The sequence below is a fragment of the Epinephelus lanceolatus genome, chromosome 4 (assembly GCF_041903045.1).
Source record: "Epinephelus lanceolatus isolate andai-2023 chromosome 4, ASM4190304v1, whole genome shotgun sequence".
Lineage (NCBI taxonomy): Eukaryota > Metazoa > Chordata > Actinopteri > Perciformes > Serranidae > Epinephelus > Epinephelus lanceolatus.
Genome location: NC_135737.1, coordinates 32,716,775 through 32,740,122, shown reverse-complemented (window position 1 = coordinate 32,740,122; position 23,348 = coordinate 32,716,775). Strand labels below are relative to the sequence as shown.

At 42.3% G+C, this 23,348-nt stretch overlaps 1 protein-coding gene across 1 annotated transcript in view; it reads left to right on the top strand.

The window, feature by feature from the left end:
• The window catches only part of clpb (ClpB family mitochondrial disaggregase), a 49,161-nt gene extending 28,282 nt beyond the window's left edge, over positions 1–20,879 (top strand). Inside the window, exons 7-16 of the mRNA XM_033631742.2 lie at positions 1,901–2,015; positions 8,497–8,574; positions 12,185–12,240; positions 12,496–12,540; positions 12,923–13,084; positions 13,206–13,362; positions 13,732–13,805; positions 13,950–14,069; positions 17,310–17,414; positions 18,977–20,879. Coding sequence (XP_033487633.2) covers positions 1,901–2,015; positions 8,497–8,574; positions 12,185–12,240; positions 12,496–12,540; positions 12,923–13,084; positions 13,206–13,362; positions 13,732–13,805; positions 13,950–14,069; positions 17,310–17,414; positions 18,977–19,174 — 1,110 coding nt within the window. The 3' untranslated portion in view covers positions 19,175–20,879. The remainder of the gene's footprint in view (positions 1–1,900; positions 2,016–8,496; positions 8,575–12,184; positions 12,241–12,495; positions 12,541–12,922; positions 13,085–13,205; positions 13,363–13,731; positions 13,806–13,949; positions 14,070–17,309; positions 17,415–18,976) is intronic.
• The last annotated feature ends 2,469 nt before the right edge of the window (positions 20,880–23,348 follow it).

The window sequence follows — 23,348 nt, the reverse complement described above, 5'->3', positions numbered from 1 at the left end:
AATGAGGCGTTGGGTGGCTGTGAGAAAGAAAGAGGGAGAGAAACTGTGAAAATAAAGGTAGAGAAAAGATTTGGGCAGAGAAAGAGGTGGAAAAATAGATCAGATCAGCATAAAAGAGGGAATGCGTGTAAGAGAACTGAAGGCAAAGGCAGACAGAGGTAGTGTGTTAAAGAGGCGGGAGTTGGAGGGAGGAGGTGAAGGGAGTAGCAGAGACACCACAACCCTTTAATATGAAAAAAGGGAGAAACAGCTCTATTGTTGCATCTAGAATGGATTTTTTCAGTCAGCTTTGCACAACAATATAATACTGAAAACACACCAAGTAGCAGCAAAGTGTTCGGTGTGCAGCAATAAACAAAGATTAGAGACACTTATATCCACTGATGAATTTAAGGGCATCATAAAGAATGTGGTGGCAGAGACATGTGCTTGTTTTTTTTGAGAGGCCGCTATGTTTGAATAGTTGTTGTTTTATTGTGGATTTTTGTATTATATGTTGTATTTGTTGGATTTCGAATGTGTTTTGATTGGCTGCTACCTCGGCCAGGTCTCTTGTAAAAAAGATGTTCAAACTCAATGAGACGTCCTGGTTAAATAAAGGTTGAATTCATAAAAATAAATAAATAAAATAATTAATTTTACTGCGGTTGGGAGGCATGTCCATGTGTTTCAGATGGGAAAGAAATTCCTTCCAACATAAGTCACAGGAGTCACAGGACTTCACTGATTGCCTATGGGTATTCTCTGGCTGTAATTCACTGCTAAAAGTTAAACTATCCCAAACTTTATGTTTGGCTGCACTTCCCAGCAGAATTAAACAGGTGCACAGCTTTCCATAGTCTTTGCAAAGCAGTTAGCTGCAGGCCGCACTTTGCTGCTTCTTGGTGTGTTTTTGGCATGTTTGTTGTCTCTTTTTTGGCGATGAGCTGCAAAGTTTGTATGGGTGGTAAATGGGGCTGCACAATATGTGGAAAATATGTGATAATGCTGTTAAGTATTGTAATTACTCGCCATAAAAAAAATAGGTATTAAAGTGTACTCTGTTCTGCCTTTCTGCTGCTTCCAGTAAGCTGCTAAAACACAACAAATTGCTTGTTGAATTAAAACAATAAAAGGAAATTACTTCCAACATTATTTCATTCAACAAAGTGACCCACACACAAAGGCACCAATACAAAAAAGTGATCGTTCAGGGTGTCTACAGATCCTTAAAAAGTCTTAAAATGTCTTAAATTAAGTTTTCTCAATATAAGGCCTAAGCCTTTCTCCAGCCTGACAGACCCAATGACAGTTTACAGTCATTGAACAGACCGAAGATTTGCAATATAAATAGCATTTAACACATTAAACACCTAAACTCACCTAATTGTTGTCATTTTTCCTTACTGTTCATTTTGAGCTGACATCAGTGTGTTTAGTTAGAAAGAGTACTTATACACCCTAGTTTTTTGTCACACCCTCACACACACAAACACATATATATAATGTGTATTTCCATTACAGGTTTGGTCTTAAATTTCATGTAAGGTGGTATTAAAAAGGTTTTAAAAGGTCTGAAGTTTAACTTGGTTATATCTGTAGACACCCTGGTGTTACAATTTAATGTGCTGTCTTTGACTGATACTGTTTTAGCTTATCCAAAAATGCGGGTGCTATATTGCCGTCTTTTGCGATGTGTTTTTTGCACAAGTTGACATGGCATTGGCGATAAAAATATTGCGCAGCCCTATTGGTAAAGAAGTAAAGATGACAGTAAAGAGGAAGAGACTTGCAGACAGACTCTTCAGTGTCCCCCTGTTTTTCCCTGGAGAGCTGATTTCTCACCTGTCTCCCTTCTTGTCCTGAGTCATTGACTGTCTCATCTGTTTTCTGCATGTCCATCCTCTTTACCTCCGTCTAGTTCCAGGAGGCGCAGGCTCGGCGGGAGGCGGAGGAGAGGAGGAGGTTCCCCCTGGAGAGGAGGCTGAAGGAGCACATCATCGGACAGGAGGGGGCCATCAATACCGTGGCCTCAGGTAAACACACACACGGATCGTGATATATATGCGGCTAACACACAATGACACACCACATAAATAACAGGTGCACGTAAATACATGATTCAAAGCCAAACTCTTGTTTCCACACAGTTTCTCTTTCTTTCTTTCCACCATGTTCCTGTTTTCCTCTCTCTCATGCTCTCCTCCCTTCCCTCCCACAGTAGGCGGGTTCAGACAGACCGGCGGAGGCTGTAATTGGTTAATTGTGATGAATGAGCTGTCTGTCAGGCATACACAGGTGCTGTGTGCATGTGTGTGTGTTTGTGTGTGTGACAGCTGAAGAGGCCAGGCTTGGAGCCGCCAGTTAACACGATTACAGAGAGAGGAGACATACTACAGACCCCCCCCCCCCCACCCCCCACCCCTCATCCTCTTTTCTCTCCCTCTCTCGGTCTCTCCTCCCTTTCTCTCCTCAGTGTCTCCCTCCATCTCTCCTCTCTTTACCCCCTTGATCTTCATCACACCCACTCTTTCTCCTTCACCTCTCTATCCTTCCCTGCTTCCACTTTGCGGCCTCCGCCTTCTGCATGTTTCCATCCTCTTTCCTCTGCGCCGTGCCGTCCATCTCCCTTCCTCAAAACACACAGAGTCAGGGATGGACAGGCGAACGGCAAAGTGATGGAGACAGGATGAGACAAACAGATGAGACAGGGGTAAAACAAACAGATGCAACGGGAGACAAAAAAGAGACGTGAACGTTGATGGGAGGAGATAGCAGAGAGGTGGCTGAGAAGCAGAAAGCTCGGAGCATTGACAGAAAGACGAAGAGAGCGAGTGTAATGCATAGAGAAGAGGAGGGAGGATGAGTTAGAGCACAATAACACAGCAGACAGTAAAGAGCTGATATTACACCAGGCATCCATGGAGGCCATGTATTGATCCGCAGATGAGAGAGAGAGAGTGTGTGTGTGTGTGTGTGTGTGTGTGTGTGTTCAGAAATGGTTCTGCAGCGGAGGAAGAGGCTGTGTGTTATTTTTATGATCTTGGACAGATTTGTGAAAATAATCAACTCACTCCCAAAGCTAGAAGCGGATATTATAATCTGTAATTTTTTCGTGAGAGCAAATACTGCGGAGTTTATAATCAACAGGAGAACAACTTGGATTTTTGCCTCCAGACCCTAAAAAAACTAGACCTAACTACAGTTGTGAAAATACAAACTATAGATGACTATAAGGCAGAATACAAACAGTGATTCAATGTGAGCGATGGTGTCAGGTAGTGTAGGTTTTGCTGGGAGTCGGTGAAGCAAGAGGGAATCTTGGGACTTGTAGTCTTTGGCAAGGTGATGAATGATTGTTGTTATCATGGCAAATTGTCCTGAAAGCCATAGAAGACGTCGCCACAGTGATAAAGGAACAGCTTATTGATCTCTGAGAAGTATTACAGTGAATATATCACACACACACACACACACTGAAAGCAAGCAGCATAACATGTGGGATGCCTAAAAGAGGCCAAGAGGCAGACAGAGGATCTACCTTCAAAGTGTTGTGTGTTGTGTAGAGCTGCAATTATTAAATTCATCCCTAACTAATTAGATTATAATTTAATTAATTTGAGTCATTTTGAGGGGAATAAGAGGTAAAATTCTCTGATTCCAGCGTCTTAAATGTCGCTATTTTCTAGTGTCTTTACTTCTCTGTGACAGTTAACCAAATATTTGAGGGGTTGTGGACAACACAAGACATTTAAGGACGTCATCTTGGGCTTTAGGAAACGCCGATCGACATTTTTCACAATTTTTCTGATTATTTATCGACCAAACAACTAACCGATGGATAAACTAACCATGTGTGTGTCATTTTGCCAGTTTTATCAAAGATGTTCAGAGCAGGAGTGATCCAACCTCTAGCTGAATCAGAGAGGAGGAGTAGGTAGAGATGTAGAGATGAGGAGATGGACCAGGAAAGAGCGGAAGGGATACATTGGAGATAAAGAGCCAACAAATGAGAAAGGGATGTACAGATAAAGAGAGAGGAGGGAGCTGCACACGACCAGATTATGTAATCGCAGAAGCACCACACACAACAATATATTTTACTTTATATCATGAGTTCTTGGAGTGATTAAAAATGTCTGTGGCAGGGGAAGAAACCTTTGTCACGTGTCAGATCTTCTTTTCTCTCCTTATCGCCCATGAGAGTTTCCCAGAGACAAAGATGACATTTTGAAACCTTGACGTCTCCTCATATATAAATGTCAGAAAATGGTGTACAAAAATGTCGATTGGTGTTCCCCAGAGCCCGAATGATGTCCTCAAATGTCTTCTTTTGTCCACAACCCAAAGATATTCAGTTTTCTGTCACAGAGGAGTGAAGAAACCAGAAAATATTTTGATTTTATTCAGTTTACAATGATATAAACCAGAGAAAAAAATAATTTGCCATTGATTTCAAAAAAAATGTTTCAACATTGGTTATCTCCATTTATATAGTTTATATATATTTATTTTGCAGACCAGAAGTTAAGAAATTTGCTTTGTTTTCTTGGTTTTAAAAATGCAACATATACACACACATTCACACCTATACATACATAGGTTACATTTGGTGTGTTGTCATGTCTCCAAAATGGCTGTTTCCGCCTGAACTCCTCATGACGAACAGCTGGCCTGCAGCAAGATACACAACCACACACGCAAACAAGGTACAAATACACTAACTACACACACACACAGGAAGGAGGTTAGATTGATCCAGGTTTAGCTCTCAGGGCTAAGAGTTATTGAGGAGAATCATCCCTCTGTAATCATGTTAGAGCCAACCAGACCTGCCCAATACACACTGCCCTGAGTGTGTGTGTGTGTGTGTGTGTGTGTGTGTGTGTGTGTGTGTTGGTGTGTATGTGTGTGTAAGAGAGAGAGAGCGCAAGCTTTCATTTGTTTTGTGTCTCCTTCCTTTCCTTGTTGTTGTCAGGGTCCTCTGAGAAATGTCAATGTGCCCTTCTGTCAAAGTCGGTCTCAATCAGCTAAAACACACACAAACACACACAGAAGGTTACGCTGTCATTCACACAGTCATTGATAAAGCAGACGGAGCTTTGGAGCCCCTCTTGTCACTATTCATCTCTGTGTCCATCTCTGACACACTCGTTTGTTTCTCTGTCTCCTTATCTCCATCACTCCTCTCTCTTTCCTCTCTTTATCTCCTTCTACATCCTTACTCCTCTTTCCTCTCCTTATCTTCACTCCTCCTCCTGCTGCTGCTGCTGCTTCCTTCTCTACCATGTCATCTCTCTACCTCTCTTCCTCTGCTCCTGCCAAGCATCTGTTCTTTATGATTATCAGCTATTAGTAGTGAGTTTAACACTCAGGCCTGGTGTCTGTCGTGAAGTATTTTAGCTTCACTGCATCACACATGGAGCCTCTGAGATTACAATATGTGAGCGGGAAAGGTCTCATGGTCTCATCTGTAGCTGTTGTTGGACTGTTGTTGACTGTTGCAGGAAGTTGAATAGAAGTTGTGGTTCCTTCTCTTTAGCAACTTGGCCACAGCCATCTCCTGCCACTTATCATCCACTGGCTGCACTCGATAACTTGCCAAGACATTGACACCTCTAAGATGCATTATTTAAGCTTGTTATCTCCAACTGTGTCGCTAACTGCAGACATTTATGCTGAGAACTTGTGTCGTTATAGACGGTTCGCCAGATGTTGTAAAGGTTGTGGGAAGTTGAGAAGGCACGTGGTAGGTGTATAAAAACTGGTCATAAAATGAGAACAAATGTGGCGTAAATTAACCAGCTTGCCAAACATTCACCAGTGTTTATGAGTTAGGATTTTAATCAATGTTGTCCTCTCACTTGTCAGATTCAAACAGACAGAGAACCTATGTTTTAACTGCTTAAATTTACAATTCAGATGTAGAGTCAGAGCCAACCCAAGGAAAGGCCTAGTGTGCAAGGTTGCATGTTTTGTGTCTCTAATAGGCTAAGAAAAGTTGGCCTGAGATGGCAGTATTAAAATGGTAAGCACTGAAATTTCTAATTAGAAATTGCAGACTTATATTAATTACTGCCGGGTGATATGGAGAAAATCAAATATCACAATATTTTTGACCCAATACTTCCATAAAGCTTTTGCGACAAGACTGTAGGGTTGATTATTGGTGCTTTCCAGGGTTCCCATGCATTAATTTATTTGTGGCAGCTTGACACATTATCACCAATTGGAGCATTTGAAACGCTAATATTGTTCTGTTATTCAGAGCACCGTACTCTCTGAGCGCATAGCACATTCTTGGCACAAATGGAGCAGCAGAGCACCAGGCGCAGTCAAATTAACTGATATAGAAATAGAGCGCTGTATTTTTTAGACCAGCGCTCCCATTTTAGTGTTGTCTGTATCTTTTCCAACCTACTTTAAATGAAACCAGCTGCGTTCCCATGGAAACCACACACCCCGCAGTCCAGCACTGGGTCTAAAAGTTTGCCTTCACCCACCTCTAATCCATCGATCAACTCAGAACAATCAGAGTTGACCTGATCACGCACTTTAACTGAAATGATCCACTCTGCAACTGCTGCTGAGAAAAAGAAAAAACATAGGATACAGGTTTATGTTAAACTTAAACCTTAATATACTGACTCTGATGCACCTCAAGCAACAAGGTGAGATGTAATATCTGGCATGTGTTACCTGAAAATGAAATGAAGCTAAATTTGTTGTTACACAGGATCCTGTTGAATCCCCTCTGCACTGTATAACAACAATCACACCATGTAAAAGAAATTATCATGATTTTGATTCCAGCTCTGCAACAGCCGGTCTGCCAGCATCAGTTGTACTGAGGCCCTGTCACACCTGGTATTAACATACGTCTTTGCTGATCTGATGGCAAGTGGATGCTTTAGGGACAGTGAGATCTGATCACTCAGACCATATTCGGAGATGATCATGGCTGCATATGGCCACATTCTTTCAGCAGTGTGTTCGTTAATGTGTCCTGGGCCACATTGTAGGACCGCCTACTTAGCTGACATCCTCTGCATAGGCAGAGTAGGTACTTATTAGTGCACCAGATATATTATGAGTGCATCAAGCATCTTGGGCAATTTGGTTTGCCTGCACCAAGGAATAGACCCTGTCTGACTTCTCCTGATTTTGCCCACGCGTCAAGGTCTGCAAACAACTTCCCCTTCTTCTTCATCTTTTAATTTCTGGCAGACTTGCACAGAAAGTGTATCACTGCCTCCTGCCAGTTAAAAACAACACATTTGGGCTTTGCAAACAGAAATGATCTCCGTGTTTATTTCCATATAGCGTGGGGAAGTGAGATCCGATTACAGGTGGTCACTCAGGTCTCGTGTGGAGATGCATTCTAATACCAGGTGTGAACAGAGAGGCATAAATCTGTCCCATTGTGTTCCGATCAACCAAGAATCATGTTAATACGAATTGTAAATGGACCCAAGAGGTCTTGAGGTGGATGCACAGCTCTCAAAAAGGAACTGGGATCATTTTTGTGTCAGCTTTAGGAGATTTACAAAATGACCCAATCAGGATACATTCACCCATGTCATATACCTGGTCAACGATTTTAGGGCTGGAGCCTCTCAGCTCCTAAAGGTGGGGCACACTGTGACACTGAACAGATTGCCAGTCTATCTCAAGGCTACCACAGAGACAGATATTTACAGTCGTATCTAAGTTTCAAATTAATCCAAAATGTGTGTTTGGACTGTGGGAAGAAAGCCACCGACACACAGCGAGGACACATTAAGGCCCCAGCCTGTCAGTTTATTCAAACCCAGGGCTTTTTTTGCTCAAGGCAACCAAAAGCCACTGTGCCACCTCCTTGCTTTGATCCTGTTGGCAGAATTCTGCTCATCTGTGGCTCAGGTTTTGGCCCCCGGCCTCTCAACAGCCTCAGATTTGGATGAGTTTGTGCTAGTGTCTGCTTCTTCGTCGAGTGGCTGAAACCATGGGCCAAATACACTCTTTACTCCCCTCCCATCCACCTCATCATCTTGTCTTTGTGTATGTGTGTGAGTGTGGTTGCTGGGGTGATGGCAGGGTTGGGTAGGCACTCCTCTTTAAGCAAGCGTGTGTGTCTGTGTGTGTGTGTGTGTGAGGCTGCGATCCATGCTAAACTGATTTCGCCATGGCCGCGCCAGGGAGGCTAACACAATTACTGCTGGCTAATGGCCCCACTGACTGAGGGGGGAAGAGAGGCAGCGTGGGTAGCTTTCTGGAGGTCTCTCATCTTGCTCTCTTGCTCTGTTTTCTCTCTTCTGTCTCTTTTTTTTTCTCTCCACCAAATGTCTTGACCCTTTTCTCATCCCTGCTCTCTCGCTCTTTTATCATAGTTTCTGGGATACCCGTCGCCCTCGGGTCAACTCGGTTCAGTCGGGTGAAACTCAGAATACTTGGTGCAAAAGCAAAGTCAACAAATGCAAATGAGTGAAATAATTGTCTCCTTTTCTTTCTCCCTCTGTCTGTCCCTACACTCTGTAGCCATCAGGAGGAAGGAGAACGGCTGGTACGATGAAGAGCATCCTCTTGTATTCCTCTTCCTCGGCTCATCAGGAATCGGTAAATTACTCTCTCATCTTTCACGCCAAACACTTCTTGTCTCTTGTTTGATCTCAAGAAGTAATGACAAAAAAACTCCTCAGTTTCTTAAAAGTAGCTGCCAAATTAAACATGACACTTGAGTTTCTGAAGTTTGTTGAATGTATGTGGAGTGTATTTTCTTCTGGCCAGTCGACTGATTTCAAAAGAAACAGACTAAAAGAAGAATTTAAATCAGAATTTTTTACTGTTTCTCACATCTGATTATTGAATTAACTAATAAACTGTCAATATCTTGATTTAAAGATTTAAATTCAAACATAAAAAGAAGGGATGTATTTGAGCAAATAAAGACAAAAATTGAGACAATAATTTTTTCAAAGACTGTTCCTCCTTGCTAAAGCTAGTGTACTACTCATACAGCCAGCACAGTAACAAGTCGGCAGGCTAAAGTTATTGTTGGCAAGTTAATTGGCTTAGTAAACTAAACTGTAAGATAATGTTAGTCCCGTTCCCAACGGCTAGGAGCTAACGGTGCTAACGGCAAGACCAGTGCTAACAGAGCTAACAGTGGTAACCTAGTCGGGAACAAGAGGGTGGGCGTTATGCTTCCTCAACCATACCGTCCCGCTGCTGTGGGTCGGGATGGTGTTATCAGTTGTAACTACCGTATGAGCACAGTGCCGATTGGCTAGTCACGAACATGCATGCGTAGCTGAACTGTCTACCACAACAACAAATAGAGAAGATCAAAACAAAGCAAACACAGAGGTAGCGTGACTTAAATCTCTCCTCAGGACGTCATTACTTCACTATAACTTTACATAGCACCTATACCTCTGAAAGTCGTGTATGGCTCATTTAAGTTATTTGTGTTATCACAGTGAACAGGCAATTTATGTAATTAACAATAGTTGGGACTGGAAAAGAATGACATCATTAACTTGGTAAATGTATTCTGTGGTTATATGCCATTTTCATGAGCAGTTTTTAACAACAGCCACTTTATACAAGTTAGATGTCACAACCTGTCTGACTTAGGAACAGCTTGGCAGTGTCACCAGATGTAGTCCCGTACACAAAGGCTCTGATTGGCTCGCTTGTTTCTCAATCAGTTTTCCTAGTGGGATAATAAAGATAATCATCAATCAATTTCCAACCAGGTGAACTACAGATGATCTAGAATTAGGGCTGGGAAAAACATCTATGTTATATTAATATTGTGATGTGTGACTAGGGCTGTCCCAGACAATTATTTTTCTAGCAACATTTATTAAAACATCATTGTTTACCCTTCAATGGTACCCCCAGCCCCCCCTTGAAGGTCAATTTTATTTAATTTTATTTTCTAAATAGCGCCAGATCACAACAGAAGTCATTTAAGGTTACCATTCCCATAGAACACGTCTATACCTGGTCCTTTTATTAAACAACCTAAACAGCCTTATGTTATTTATCTTATGTCATTTCTGTCTCTACATGGTCGCATGTTTACAATTCTCCTCGGCTCTCTGTAACGTGCACAGCGGAGTTCGGCCCCGATGCGCGCACAAACACACACAGACACAGGTGAGAACACTAGAGCGCGATTCGGGCTGCATTTTCCTCACCCGGGTGAGACAATTATAACCCAGTCCGAACCCGCAGCACGGCACTGTGCACACAGTCAATGGAGCGGAGCCTGTGTTGCATTCAGGTGTTGTCACGTAAATAACAAATTCCCAGCCCTGTGTGCAACTAAATATTGTCTTAGATTTTGAATATGGTAAGAACCTAAGTGTTGAATTTTCCTAGTTTATCAAAAATCGCAGTGCAAATATTTTGTGAAAGCAACAACCCTATATATTTGTCACAATATCGACAATGAGTCATTTGGTTAAAAATATTGGGATATTTGATTTTCTCCATATCGCCCAGCCCTATCTTGAATCTTAGACAGAATCTGTGTTGAGGATGGTAATGTTCTTGAACCAAGCTAGAATCTGGTATTAACTAAGCAGAGCTGGGACTAAGGTACATGTAGTACACAACCTACAAATATTTTACAGACAAATGATAGCTTTACAACATAATGCAATTAATGTGAGAGAATAATAATTCTTTCCATTAAAGTAGTGTCCTCGCTTCATCCAGTGCTCAGGCCCTGATAAAGCCACATCCATTTCTAATCCATAGTTTAATGTATCCGATTGAGCTCTGGGTGTGCCAGCTGTCAAAAACAGCTGATTGCACTTTAAAACACTGGAGGAACCTCTTTGTGACACACAGCGCTGAGAGTGAGCAAGTCTCAGAACAACACTACAGTGGTTTCAATTAAAGATGCCCACTGGGGGTTAACTGAGAGCGACTGAATTCTGTCAGGACCTTACTGCTATAACAGATCCGCACCGACAGCCCTCCGTCCATACATCTGTCTGTCCGAATAAAGGCAAAAATGTAACACAAAAAATTCATTATTTGATTACACATAAGCGTATATCCTGTGAAGAATCACGGGGGGGCTAGAGCCTATCCCAGCTGACACTGGGCAAAAGGAAGGGTGCACCCTGGACAGGTTGCCAGACTATCACAGGGCTGACACAGAAACAGACATTCACGCTCACATTAACACCTACCGGCAATTTAGAGTCACCACTTACCTAACCTGCATGTCTTTGGGCTGTGGGAGGAAGCAGGAGTACCCAAAGAAACCCCACGTTGACATGAGGAGTACATGCTAACACCACAGAGAAGGGCCCCAGCCGGCCAGCGGATTTGAACCTGTAACCCTCTTTCTGTAAGGTGACCGTGCTAACCACTGCCCCACCATGCCGCCGCTATAACATTATAGGAAACCATTAAAGGAAGGCTGTATTTTTATTGAGGTGTCCAAAATATCAAAAGTGGAGACTGCTTTGGGCTAAGTAGCTGCATTGTGTAGGTAAATCTAAGTTTGGGATCAAGTTGATATCAGCAGATATTCAATATTAAAGGACAAAACTTGACATCTCCAGTTCAGAGAAAAGCCTAAATGTTCTCAAACAGCAGCGAGATGAAGAAGTGTGAGTGCATGTGTGTGTTAGAGTGAAGGAAAGAGGGAGACAGAGGGATATTAAGGGCCAGATAGATGGCTAAAAAAGAGGGAGACGGTGAGATGACAGGCCACAGATAGATGAAGGAGCGCTGGTGTTCATATTCTCTGTTGCCTTCAGCGACAGACAGTGGCCATGAGACATCAATATTAAACACAGCAACAAGACACACAGCCTCTCACACACACCACACACACAATCATCATACGCATACCAAACACAAGACATCAATATCATATATGAGCATATTATATGCAGAATATTTTAGCGACAAACATAATGTGTGCTTCTGGAGAGCAGGAGATGATTTAAAGCTCTGTAGAGGGAGGCGCTGGGATTTAGGCCAGCACTTAGAGAGGAAGAGAGATCGTCTTTCTGTCTGAAATGAGTAAGCTTGTTTTCCTGAAATCTCTGCATACTGATGTATTCCAAAAAAGCAGGCATTCTTTTTTATATCAAAAGCAAAATAATTAAATGGAAGAAGGAGCTGTTCCTGTTTTAAGCTGAATGATTAAATGATGTCTCTGTTTTGCCCGACCGGCTGATGGCGGGTCTCACAGGAAAGACCGAGTTGGCCAAACAGGTGGCTCGCTACATGCACAAGGACATCAAGAAGGTATGTTACGAGGCATCACACACACACACACATTTACACCAGTGTTTCAACATCCAGTCAATAGGTGGAAAACAGGTCCTCTCATAGATATAAAACTGACATTTAATTTAGGGGCTCTTCCCGCCTCGGAAGAAATGACAGAGAATTCAATTTGTGTTGGTTTCCATGGTAACTATTAGTAGCACAAGTTCAACATGAAGACACACAGCAGCATGTTGTGCCTCTTGGGGAAGTTAACCAATCGTGTGATTGCAGGGTTTCATTCGTATGGACATGTCCGAGTTCCAGGAAAAACACGAGGTAAGACACTTTTTACCAGGAAGTAGCCAAAAAGTGTTTCTAATGACTATATCACACATACTGTGTCAAATGTGTTGCTCTAACGGACGTCCATTCATTTGCACGCCACTGACACGCTGGATTAATTCTGTTCATGTACTCACAGTGGACGCACAAACCAAAATTAATGTTGTTTTTGTCCTTCTTTGTGAAACTTTGTTGATGAATATGTTTAATCAGTGAATCAGAGTTGCATTATTTTACAATGTTCAGAAACCATGTTCAGTATTTTTTATCCAGTGTTGACTTTTTTGTGGATTTCTGCATAGTTTGCAGCAACAGATCCTTGCAAAAGACTTTTTATGTTATATTGTTAGAACTTATTTTGTGCACCCTCTGTCAGGTGGCAAAGTTCATTGGCTCTCCGCCGGGATATGTGGGACATGAGGAAGGGGGTCAGCTGACCAAGCTGTTAAAGGCGTGTCCCAACGCTGTCGTCCTGTTTGATGAAGTTGACAAGGCCCACCCTGATGTTCTGACTATCATGTTGCAGCTCTTTGATGAAGTGTGTATACAAACACACACAGATGAGCAGTATTATTACACCTTTGTGAAATTACATCCATGCCGTGTTGATAAAACATTTGCAAATGGAACATTAATGGGTGCTGCTGTTCCTGTCTCAGGGTCGCCTCACAGACGGCAAGGGGAAAACCATCGAATGTAAAGACGCCATCTTCATCATGACATCCAACGTTGCAAGTGACGAAATCGCCCAGCATGCACTCCAGCTTCGGCAGGAAGCTGAGGTGGTCAGCCGCAGAAAGCTGGCCGACAACCTCGGTGAGGGAAACACACTAACACGATGATGCACAGCAGACATCGCACTGACTTGTATTTGCTGCTGCTGCAAAATGAATTGGACATTGTGATTTTATTAGTTCCCACTTTGGGAACCCATTTAAACTCAGTCTGACATTATTTTCCATTTTCATCCATTACTGTAGTTTAAAATCAGCATGATGAAATGATGTCAAGCATCAGATCATCCAAATTTTTTGTCAGGTCTTATCAGTGTTTTGCTAAATAACTTAGATCAACATTTTAGATGCTGGGAAGACATTTACATAAAGTGTAGTTATCTGGTGCTATACCGTAGAGCCAGGTGAATAAAATTAAAAGTGAAATCAATGTTGATGTGTTTTTCCTCAGAGGATGTACAGAAGAGTGATGACATCACAATCTCCCGACAGTTTAAAGAATCTGTGATTCGACCGATCCTGAAGGTAACCCACATTTTTTTGGTGTAATTACAGACAGATTACTTTGTCTGTAATTATTTAACTAGTTGCTTCACTACAGCAGTTTAATGCTGTAGTTAATGCTGAGATGCTTCGGTTGTCATTGCTAATTCTTTGGTTCCTCCCCAGGCTCATTTTCGGAGGGACGAGTTTCTGGGTCGTATCAATGAAATTGTGTACTTCCTGCCGTTCTGTCACTCAGAGCTGCTGCAGCTGGTCAGCAAAGAGCTCAACTTCTGGGCCAAGAAGGTGTGTAACAGTGCGCACAAGCAAAGCACATCACAGTGTTCACATTATATTTTCAGATAGGTCACACAGCTCCTAAGATCCTCTATATCCTTTTCATAAAAAATAAAATCAGCTGTCTGCAGTTTGTAAATATGAGACTATCGTGGGACTGTACAAACTACAGTGTTTCCCATTAATTAACGAAACTATGGCGGCCTGCCATAGTTTCATAGTCTCATGATATAAATAATATCTCGAACGCCGTAGCATTTTGTGCCGATGTGCTCAGGCTGTCAGATCCAGCGCTCAACAGTGCGAGCGTTTCACTCGACTAAAAATACGTGTGTGCGAACTGTAAAAAATATTTAGGGGCACATGTGCGCATAAAAAAAATCACCCGAAGCAGCCTATATTTTTGTCAATAAAAATATATGATAATCTAACCGCAAATGTTGGAGGAACTCCAGCCGCCTTCCCTCTTCCCTCTTTCCCGTGTGACACGGTTATGGGCGGTTTTCCACGCCACTGTCGGCACAATGAATATAAGTCCCACTGTCGGCTGGATGGAAATAAATCAAAGGGCTCTAGTTTCCCGGCGCAGCGCAGGGTGGCGCAGGGTGGCGAACCCCACACAGAGCTAGTTTCGAGCAGCGCAACCCGAGGCGCGCTCAGTTTGGCAGTTTGGCAGACCGAGGTGCGCTGAGATGGGTGTGTCACAGCAGGGGGAGGTGTCGACAGTTCCAGCTTGGCGCAGTGACAGTTTCGTGCCAAAAGGCTTCGCCAAAGGTGCGCTAAAAGCTCGCCATCTGAAACCAGGTCTACTGTCAGCGCAGGGGGAGCGCAGCCGGTGTAAGCCGAAGTTTGGCTGACCGGCGGACAGTGCGCACACGTCACCAAAACCTCACAGGCAGGTTTCCAGAATATCAGGCACATTAACGATGCAATAAATACCCAACAAAACCACTATTCAATGCAACTATCTGCAATCAGCACATAAATGTATCTCTATATTGACTGTCCCGTCACATCTGATGCCAGATCAAAGGGGATTGGCACCGTTTGGCACGTTTGGCACGCGTAATTGAAACCCAACCTGATTTGATTAAACAGCTGCAAAATAATGAGTTCACATCCCTCTCAGCCAACCACAAACAGCCACAGCATCAGATAGGGAGTATATATTCAGCATCTGTCATCTTAGAAAAGTCAAAAGAAAAGAAATAGAGTGAGACTGCGAGAGAGAAAGAGAGAGAGCGCGCGCGCACGAGAGAAACGCATCATTGATTTACGATTGTGGTGACCTCCTCCCAGGCTACCTTTGCATCATCAGTCCGTGGAGGTCTGCTCGCAGTTCCGTATATTCAAACACTGCGAGCTTGGACCTCCCGGACCAAAACATAAGTTTCCTCCTGGGAGAAGTTTGGCTGTCTGACGCTGCTGCTCTCTTCTGCAATGGCCAATTGAGTAAACTCTCATTACGCCTTCGTGCGGCACATTTAAGGGCGAGGAGAGGGGCTCATTTGATTGGTGTGATGTGTGTAAAACCCACTCCACGCCTTCTCTCCTCCCTCTTTCCGACTTGCGCAGGTAGGAGGGACGGAGGTGGGACAGACGAGTAGCTGCGCCAGTGTGCACGGTGTGCCAAACTTGCAAAATCCTCCTGGCCACACCCAGTTGGCGAAGAGCAGGTGCGCTGTGCCCCCACCTCGCCCGGTCTGTGAAAATAGAGCCCAAAGTGTGGAGAAGAGGAACCGGGAAAAGCGGCGGACCTCCAGGGAAGCCTGCTCCGTTCTCCCCGCAGTTAGGGACCGTTCGCCACGGTACTGCTGCTGGGCAGGGTGGAAATAAGTCCTGCAGAGTTACAGAGGACCTGGAGAATGTTTTAGGATAGTAATAACATTATATAAGATAATCATATTGCAAAGATAATATAAGATAATAACATTAAAGACAAAATGAAATTGCAATACTTTTTCAAAACTTGATTTTAACTTTCTGTACATTTTGTATACAAATTCATTTCAATTTCAATTTACAATGTTCAAAATCCTGTGGGAAACACTGAACTACTAGTACTTTTCAAACTACTGGGAAGGTTCAACAAATCCTTTCCAAGTGTATCTGAGAGCAGAGCTGCAACAACTGATTGATCAATAAGCTCTTAACTATTAAATTAATCGTCAACTATTTTGTCAATGGGTAAATCAGTTTGAGTAATTCTTTTAAGAAAAAAAGATTCCAGCTTCTTACATGTGAATATTATCTGATTTCTTTCCTTCCCTGTGACAGTAAACTGAATATCTTTGGGTTAAGGACAAAATAAGACGTTTGAGGACATTATCTCAGGCTTTGGAAAACACTGACCAACATCTTTCACCATTTTCTGACATTTTATAGACCAAACAACTAATTAATTAATCAAGAAAATAAGCCGATTAATCAAAAATGAAAATAATCTTGGTTGCGGCCCAGACACATGGGTGTCCTCCAGTCAGGCTGGAAGGCCCTACCCTCTTCATCCTGCAGCCGCTGAGCTGTGCAGAAGCACACGCAGATCAATATTATGTGCCACTACTACTCACTATAATGTGATTACAGTGTTTAACATGTGGAGCCTTCATCAATATTTAATTATTAATATTACAGCTGGTGTCCTGACATCCAACATGGGCCCTGCAGGCAACTGATAGGAACCTGACTCACAACTCTCACTGTGCATTTGTCTTTTGAACGTTGCTGTGTGTGTTTTCTTGCGCATCTATTTTTCTTTAATGTTTTGAGTGCTCATGTCTCGTAATAACTCGTCTCTGTCTGTGTGTGGCAACGCTGCTCACAGCAGAAATCTCATTACTACAGAATCCTCATGAGCCATTTGTTTGTCACTCACTTATATTAAATAAATTAAATGTTTAGTGCTATCATTATTGGCTTTAATACTGCATTTGTAATGTTGTAATATTAGTGTTTATATCTCTGGAGTACAACATGGTATGGTAGTTATTGAATGGAGTGTTAACATCAGGAGCTAAATGAGCAGCTCTGATCGCTACTATTGACTGGTGTTTGATTAAAATGCATTAAGGGCCTGTTGATTAGCCCTGGCAGACATGCTGCTTGACAGTATCTCCTCTCTGCCCGAGCATTTGTCTCTGTCTCCACCATCCACCATGCTTTCTTTTTGATTTGACTGTTTATGATAATAACCTCTTATGATAATAACCTCTTCTTTCTCTCTTCCACCCCCTCTCTCCCTGTCATTAGGCTAAGCAGCGCCATGACATCACTCTTCAGTGGGAACGCCCAGTTCTGGAGCTGTTAGCGGGCGGGTATAACATGCATTACGGAGCACGCTCCATCAAACATGAGGTACGCAGGGGCTGTAAAACACACTTAACATTTAACTCACTTGTTTCATGACTGAGATCTGGGGACACAGCAGCTCTGCTAGATGAGCTTTGCAGCAGACCGGTAGGGCAAGCAGAGAGGGACATTTACAGACATATAGTAGGGTAATTCATTTAACATTAATGTTCATTTTCACAATTAAGTGGTTAAGATAATATGCCTTAAGTGTGGTTTGGTGTAAAACCTGTCTGATCATGTGTGTGAAGACATGTAAAGATGTGTGTAGCAGAACATCTCAAGATCTCAGCAATGACTTTGTTGAGTAAAATGTTGTTTAACTGATAGGACCAAAATTTGAACGGATAGTGTGGAGTTTTTGGAGTAGGGTATGAGGTATGTATGAGGTACTTAGGCCACTTAGGTGTCAGTTGGCCCACTCCCAGTTTGGAGAAATAAGCAGGAGTACCGACACAGAAGCAAAGCAATATACAGCTGTGGAGGGGTCAGCAGCAAAATTTACTTTAGCTGCCTAAAAAAAAAGCCCCATCTAAAAAAACTCAGTATCCGTTTAATTGTACGCGATATTTTGAATATTTTAACTGCTTTAACATGCCATCACACAGCTCTATACGACAGGAAACTGAAGCTGTTGTATTACTCCCTTCAAAGCCACCAGACTCCTTTGACAGAAAAGTAATTTTACCCTGCAGAACACGGGAGTTGCTGGTCTACCGCTGCCTCTAGTTTGTGTTATCATGTGACTTTGGTGTTTTAAAATGTTAGTTTGGATTCAACCAAAGTCACACAATAACAGAAACACATTAACTGATCGAGGCAGCAGGAGACCAGCAGCCTCCATATTCCGCAAGATAAAATTTCTGTTTTTGTCTATCGTGATCTCATCTGTACTCGTCAGGTTTTGCCGCTTGGGCAGAAGCCTCGGGTGTTACTAAAATGACACAGGCCGGCATTCCTCTGCGTTGTACATTGACACAGAAGGGGTTGGCGGTTAGCTTTAGGCAACAAAACTACTCGGTTATGGTTAGGAAAAGACTGCGGATGTTGCTCTCAAGTTCTCTTCTAGGGAGTATTTAAAAGGCAAACCCCCTTACCTTCCCTTGTTCAGCCTGATTGCCCCTCACCAAAAAAAACACCCAGCTTTAAGTGACACAAACATGGCCAGAAAGGTAGCGGCATGTCGCTAGAAAACACTGTAACAGGCATCACTCATTGTTGGTCTCAAACACTGCTCTCCTAGGTCAGAGAGTGGCATTTGTTTCACTCATCCATGAAAATAAGCAGATAAATCCATAGTAATGTCTGACATTGTTAACGTTCATGTGTCAGTTGCAAAATACTCTTTCAGTCAGTAGATATGAGATACAGATATATCTATCACACATATTTGATCAGGGAAGAGCCTCCTATCAGCAGAGAGCAGTGGCTGGTTTTCAGTAGTTAAAATATATCAGCATCATGTTGTTTTAGGGACCGATCAGCAAAGCTCAAGAACAGCACTATACTGCTTTAAATACAATATTCTAAACTCTGCCGCACCACTAACCTCGTCCCTGATCCCTCAGGTTGAGCGTCGGGTTGTCAACCAGTTAGCAGCAGCGTACGAGCAGGAGCTGCTGCCCAAAGGCTGCACCCTGCGTCTGTCTGTCCAGTCGGAGGACCGGGAGGAGCGGAGCACGCCCAGTCTGCGCCTTGAGGTGGTAGGAGAGGACAGCTCTTCAAGAACGCTGGACATCCGTCCACCGCTCAGCCCTGAACACTAACACAATGCAGAAACACAGAGGATATATACAAATAAATATATATATATATATATATACATATATATATATGCACACATGTACACTTTCCACACACACAATATCATCATCATCATCATCATCATCATCATAGTGTCAGGCAGATGGATGGTTCTTGATGGATTTAACCAATAAAAGTACCTCTGATAAACACATCACTGCCTCTCTGTTTCAGTACACATATGCAGTAATTACATGCCAAATGACATGACAGTGTATCGGCCAACAGTGTGCTGTAAAAAGTAAAGTCAGCCTACTTGAACGTTAAAGTTTATGTTACAACAGAATCTCATATCAGCAGGGACTGATATCAAGAGCTGTGCACACGGCCTCATTAGATATAAAATCTAAGCGCAGGGTGAGTGAATGTGTCGCAGGTTGTAAACGTAGCATAGAGGCTTCAGCGTGCAGCGTCATGAACATCAAACATCAGACATCTCATCAGTGGATTGAAACCATCGTATTAGCTGAAACAAAAGCTTAGCAGCTTTACGTCTGTAGTAGCCTACTGTTAATAAATGTAGCTGTGACGTAGTTAAAATTAATGTCTGCTTTATCGTGTGGAACACTAAAAACAGCCTAATTATTTAATATTTATTAAATGTGCTCTATACAACATAAGGGAACATGGGGTAATGGCATCCCGAGCAGAGAATGAAGTCACGCTCTCTTTGTGTGTTGTCTGTTTGCGAGTCCCTGTTTGTGTATCCCACAGGCTAGCTAATTACCGCTCTGCACTGTGCTCATATGACAGTTACCGCTGATAACACTGTCCTGGCACGTGGTGGGATGGCGTTATCCTGGAAGCGTACCACCCACACCTATGTTAACATGTTAGCTCTGTCAGCACTGTGGCCATTGTTAGCACCGTTAGCTGCTAGGTGCTAGCTCAGCCACCTACATGTTGAGAACCAAGTGCAGACAATCCTGGCCCAGACTCTGAATCATGCTCTACAGCTTCCTTTAAGGATATATATAAGCAAAGTTAATGACAGTATATCTGGCAGTTTGGAGGCCAATGAAGCCGACATGATTTTGAAGAGACAAGATGTCAAATGGAAAACATTAACGAGGAGCAAAACTTAAATCTCTTAAACACCAAGTAATTTGATTTAAGAATGACGGATGTTTTGCCAAAGTGAGATCAATAACAGCCACTTTAAGTTTGTCAGTTTGCCGTGAAGGAAAGGAAGGTATTAACGACCAAAGATAGTTTGACGTTGCCTCAGATCGTGTTCACTTCAATGCACATTTATGTAAAACTCCTCACCAGCAGAGCTCCACTGATAAATGTTAGTCAGCACAACCTGCTTATTAATTTAATTTTAGTAAAGAATGTGTTAGTGGCGAAACACCAAGCAGAAATGTATAGCAGCCCATTTGAATGATGGGTAATATAACTGCCTTGTGAATTGTTTCTGTTGATGCATGTTGATGTAAAGACGTCTCGCCTGTCACAACAGAGGCTCTGGTGCTGTACAGTGTGTGTCTAGCTTAAAAAATCTATCTGACATTAAGAGGAATTTAGAGTTGTGAAGAAATAATATTCAAAGTGTTGTTTCATAAATGTTTGAACAGCATGTTGACAAGGCGCCAAATGTAAGCCAGCGACATTTTTCATTCTTGTATCCCAACCTCCACCGAGTAAATAAAGCCATCACAACAAAAAGGGAATTCCTCTGTTTTTTGTTCTGTTTGTGTCGCACTGACACTCCTGATGGATGGATGGATGTGTGTGTATGTGTGTGAGTGACCAGTGCCTGGGTGGGAATTCTGCAACAGTAACACATGTCCACCTTGTGAAACAACATGACAGGGGAATTTCCCTGGAATTCTGCTCTGTGTGGGGGTCTGTGTCGGACGCTGGGAGGGAATGCAGCGCGGTAAATGCCACAGAAATGTAAAAGACATCACACACACCCTGCAGGAATGCCTTCCCTATAGGGAGGAATTAGCATGCAGGAAAAAGACACATTCACTCTGACTGTGCTCCGCCTGGACCCCCCAACACACACACACATCTACAGAGTCACGGCTGTCATTCCCTGTTGTTTTACAGTACAACAAAGCAATCATGTAGGGGCAATTCTGTAGGGCTGAAATGATTCATCAGCCCATTAGTCGCCAGAATATGAATTGCCGAAAATTCTAATTATTGATTCATTTTTCTTTCTTTTTTTTAACATATTTTTATTGTGTTTTCACAGATACATCAACAGTACAAACCAAATAAGTGTCTTCAAGTTAGGCATTTTTAGTTGGTGTCATGTCTCATATAAATGTTCCATTTTTTCCAGTTCTTTTTAAATGTAATTTTTTAAATTCTCGAAACACATGTCAGCTTTTCCATCACTAAAACTTCTTGGACATTTTCCAGACAGAGTTTCTGTTTTGGGGGGGTTTACTTTGAGCCAGCTTTCTTACTTGCTGCAAGTAAAACTTGCTAATCACAACAGCTAACTAATGCTCCTGAGATACATCACAAGGCAGGTATTTGGGATTTTGTATCTCTAAATATTTTTAACAGCCACATTAATATTTTCCCAGTATGATCTGATATTTGTACAGCTCCGAAAAATATGTGTGTGGTCGGCTTCCGTGCTCCCGCACAGCCTCCAACATCGTTGCTGTGTACCAAGTTGCCTGCTTTTAATTTTGGGTGTTGTGAAAAAGTAAATTCTAAGAGGAGAATTCCTTCCATACTGGTGAGTCTGTGGATGTACATTGTGTCTCACATATTTAATACAAATCTTCCTCTGTTACTTTAATCTTTACCTGCCATCAATTCATTTTTCAAGCGAAAAAGCAAAACACTTTCTGGCTCCAGCTTCTTTACACTGTTTTCTATTATTGTAAATTCATTACCCAGGGTTCCCACGGTCATGAAAGTCCTGGAAAGTTATGGAGTTAACAAAAAATATTTTCCAGGCCTGGAAATAGTTTGAATTTAATAGAATGTTTTGGAAACATTTTGAATATATATTGTTTGGGCTATTTAAAATATGTCTAAAGTTATACAAATTACTGTATGTTCCCTATATTGCTGACTGTTGAGACATCACTAGTATCACGTGATACACATTGGTGCATGAAGCTAGTTGATGGTGGGGACGTCAAACATGCAAGTAAAGTTAGAAAGTGCTAGCAGTTTACTTACTTACTTAGTTATGCCATACACCACTTTTGGGGTGTAGGCCGTCGACAAGGGACCTCCAGAGTACCCGATCGCTGGCTTTCTTTTCTATCTGTGACCAGGTGTATCCCATCTTCTTTTCAAGCAGTTTCCAAGCAGTTTGCTTATCTGCAAATGACCAAAAAGAGCATGTTTAATACTGTATGGCTTTTGAATGACAAATACACATGGCCAAAGAGAGGGGCAGATCCTCACTGCATGGGGTGTAGGCTCTGCACCAAAGCCTTTCACGTGGCAACATGGGGGGAACGGCTCTGGTCAGCCATGCTAAAGGGAAAAAGCATCTAGACATCCAAAAGGCTGCTAAACAGACTCCAAGTGTCTGCACATATTTTACGTCTGCCGTAGCCCGGCCAGATAACATTACCGCTTCTACCAGTAAGGCAAGCATTGCTTGCTGTGGAACAACTTCAAGCGACATGCAACCAATCAATTACTGCATCCAATGATCTGCCTACCTGTTTTAAACTACCTAAGTTAAGTCACAAAAATGGGGTAAAATATGATGGGAATATTATGGAAAAAGTTTTGAATATTAATTGGTAAAAATGTGTGAACTCTGATTTATCTTTGTGTTTTTGACTGTTGGTTGATCTGACAGAAAATGCTTTTTGAAGATGTTGTTTGAGCTTTGGGAACTTGCAGTGGGCACATTTCAATATTTTCTGACATTTTAGTATCTAAACGATTAATCAAAAAGATAACAGCTGAATCAATAATGAAAATAATAGTCACTTGCAGCCCTGATTTTCCTCCAACTCCTATATGATTGGTGTAGTTTTAATAATGGAAATCAATAGAGGACGGTGACTTTTACCATGATCCACTTTATGAACATTCCTCATAAGTGTGCATTACTATATTTTGTGCATTTTTAATGTCCACTATTGAATTTGTTACAGCCTCAAAAAGTGGTCTGACCATTTTGTTGTTATTCCTTGGAAC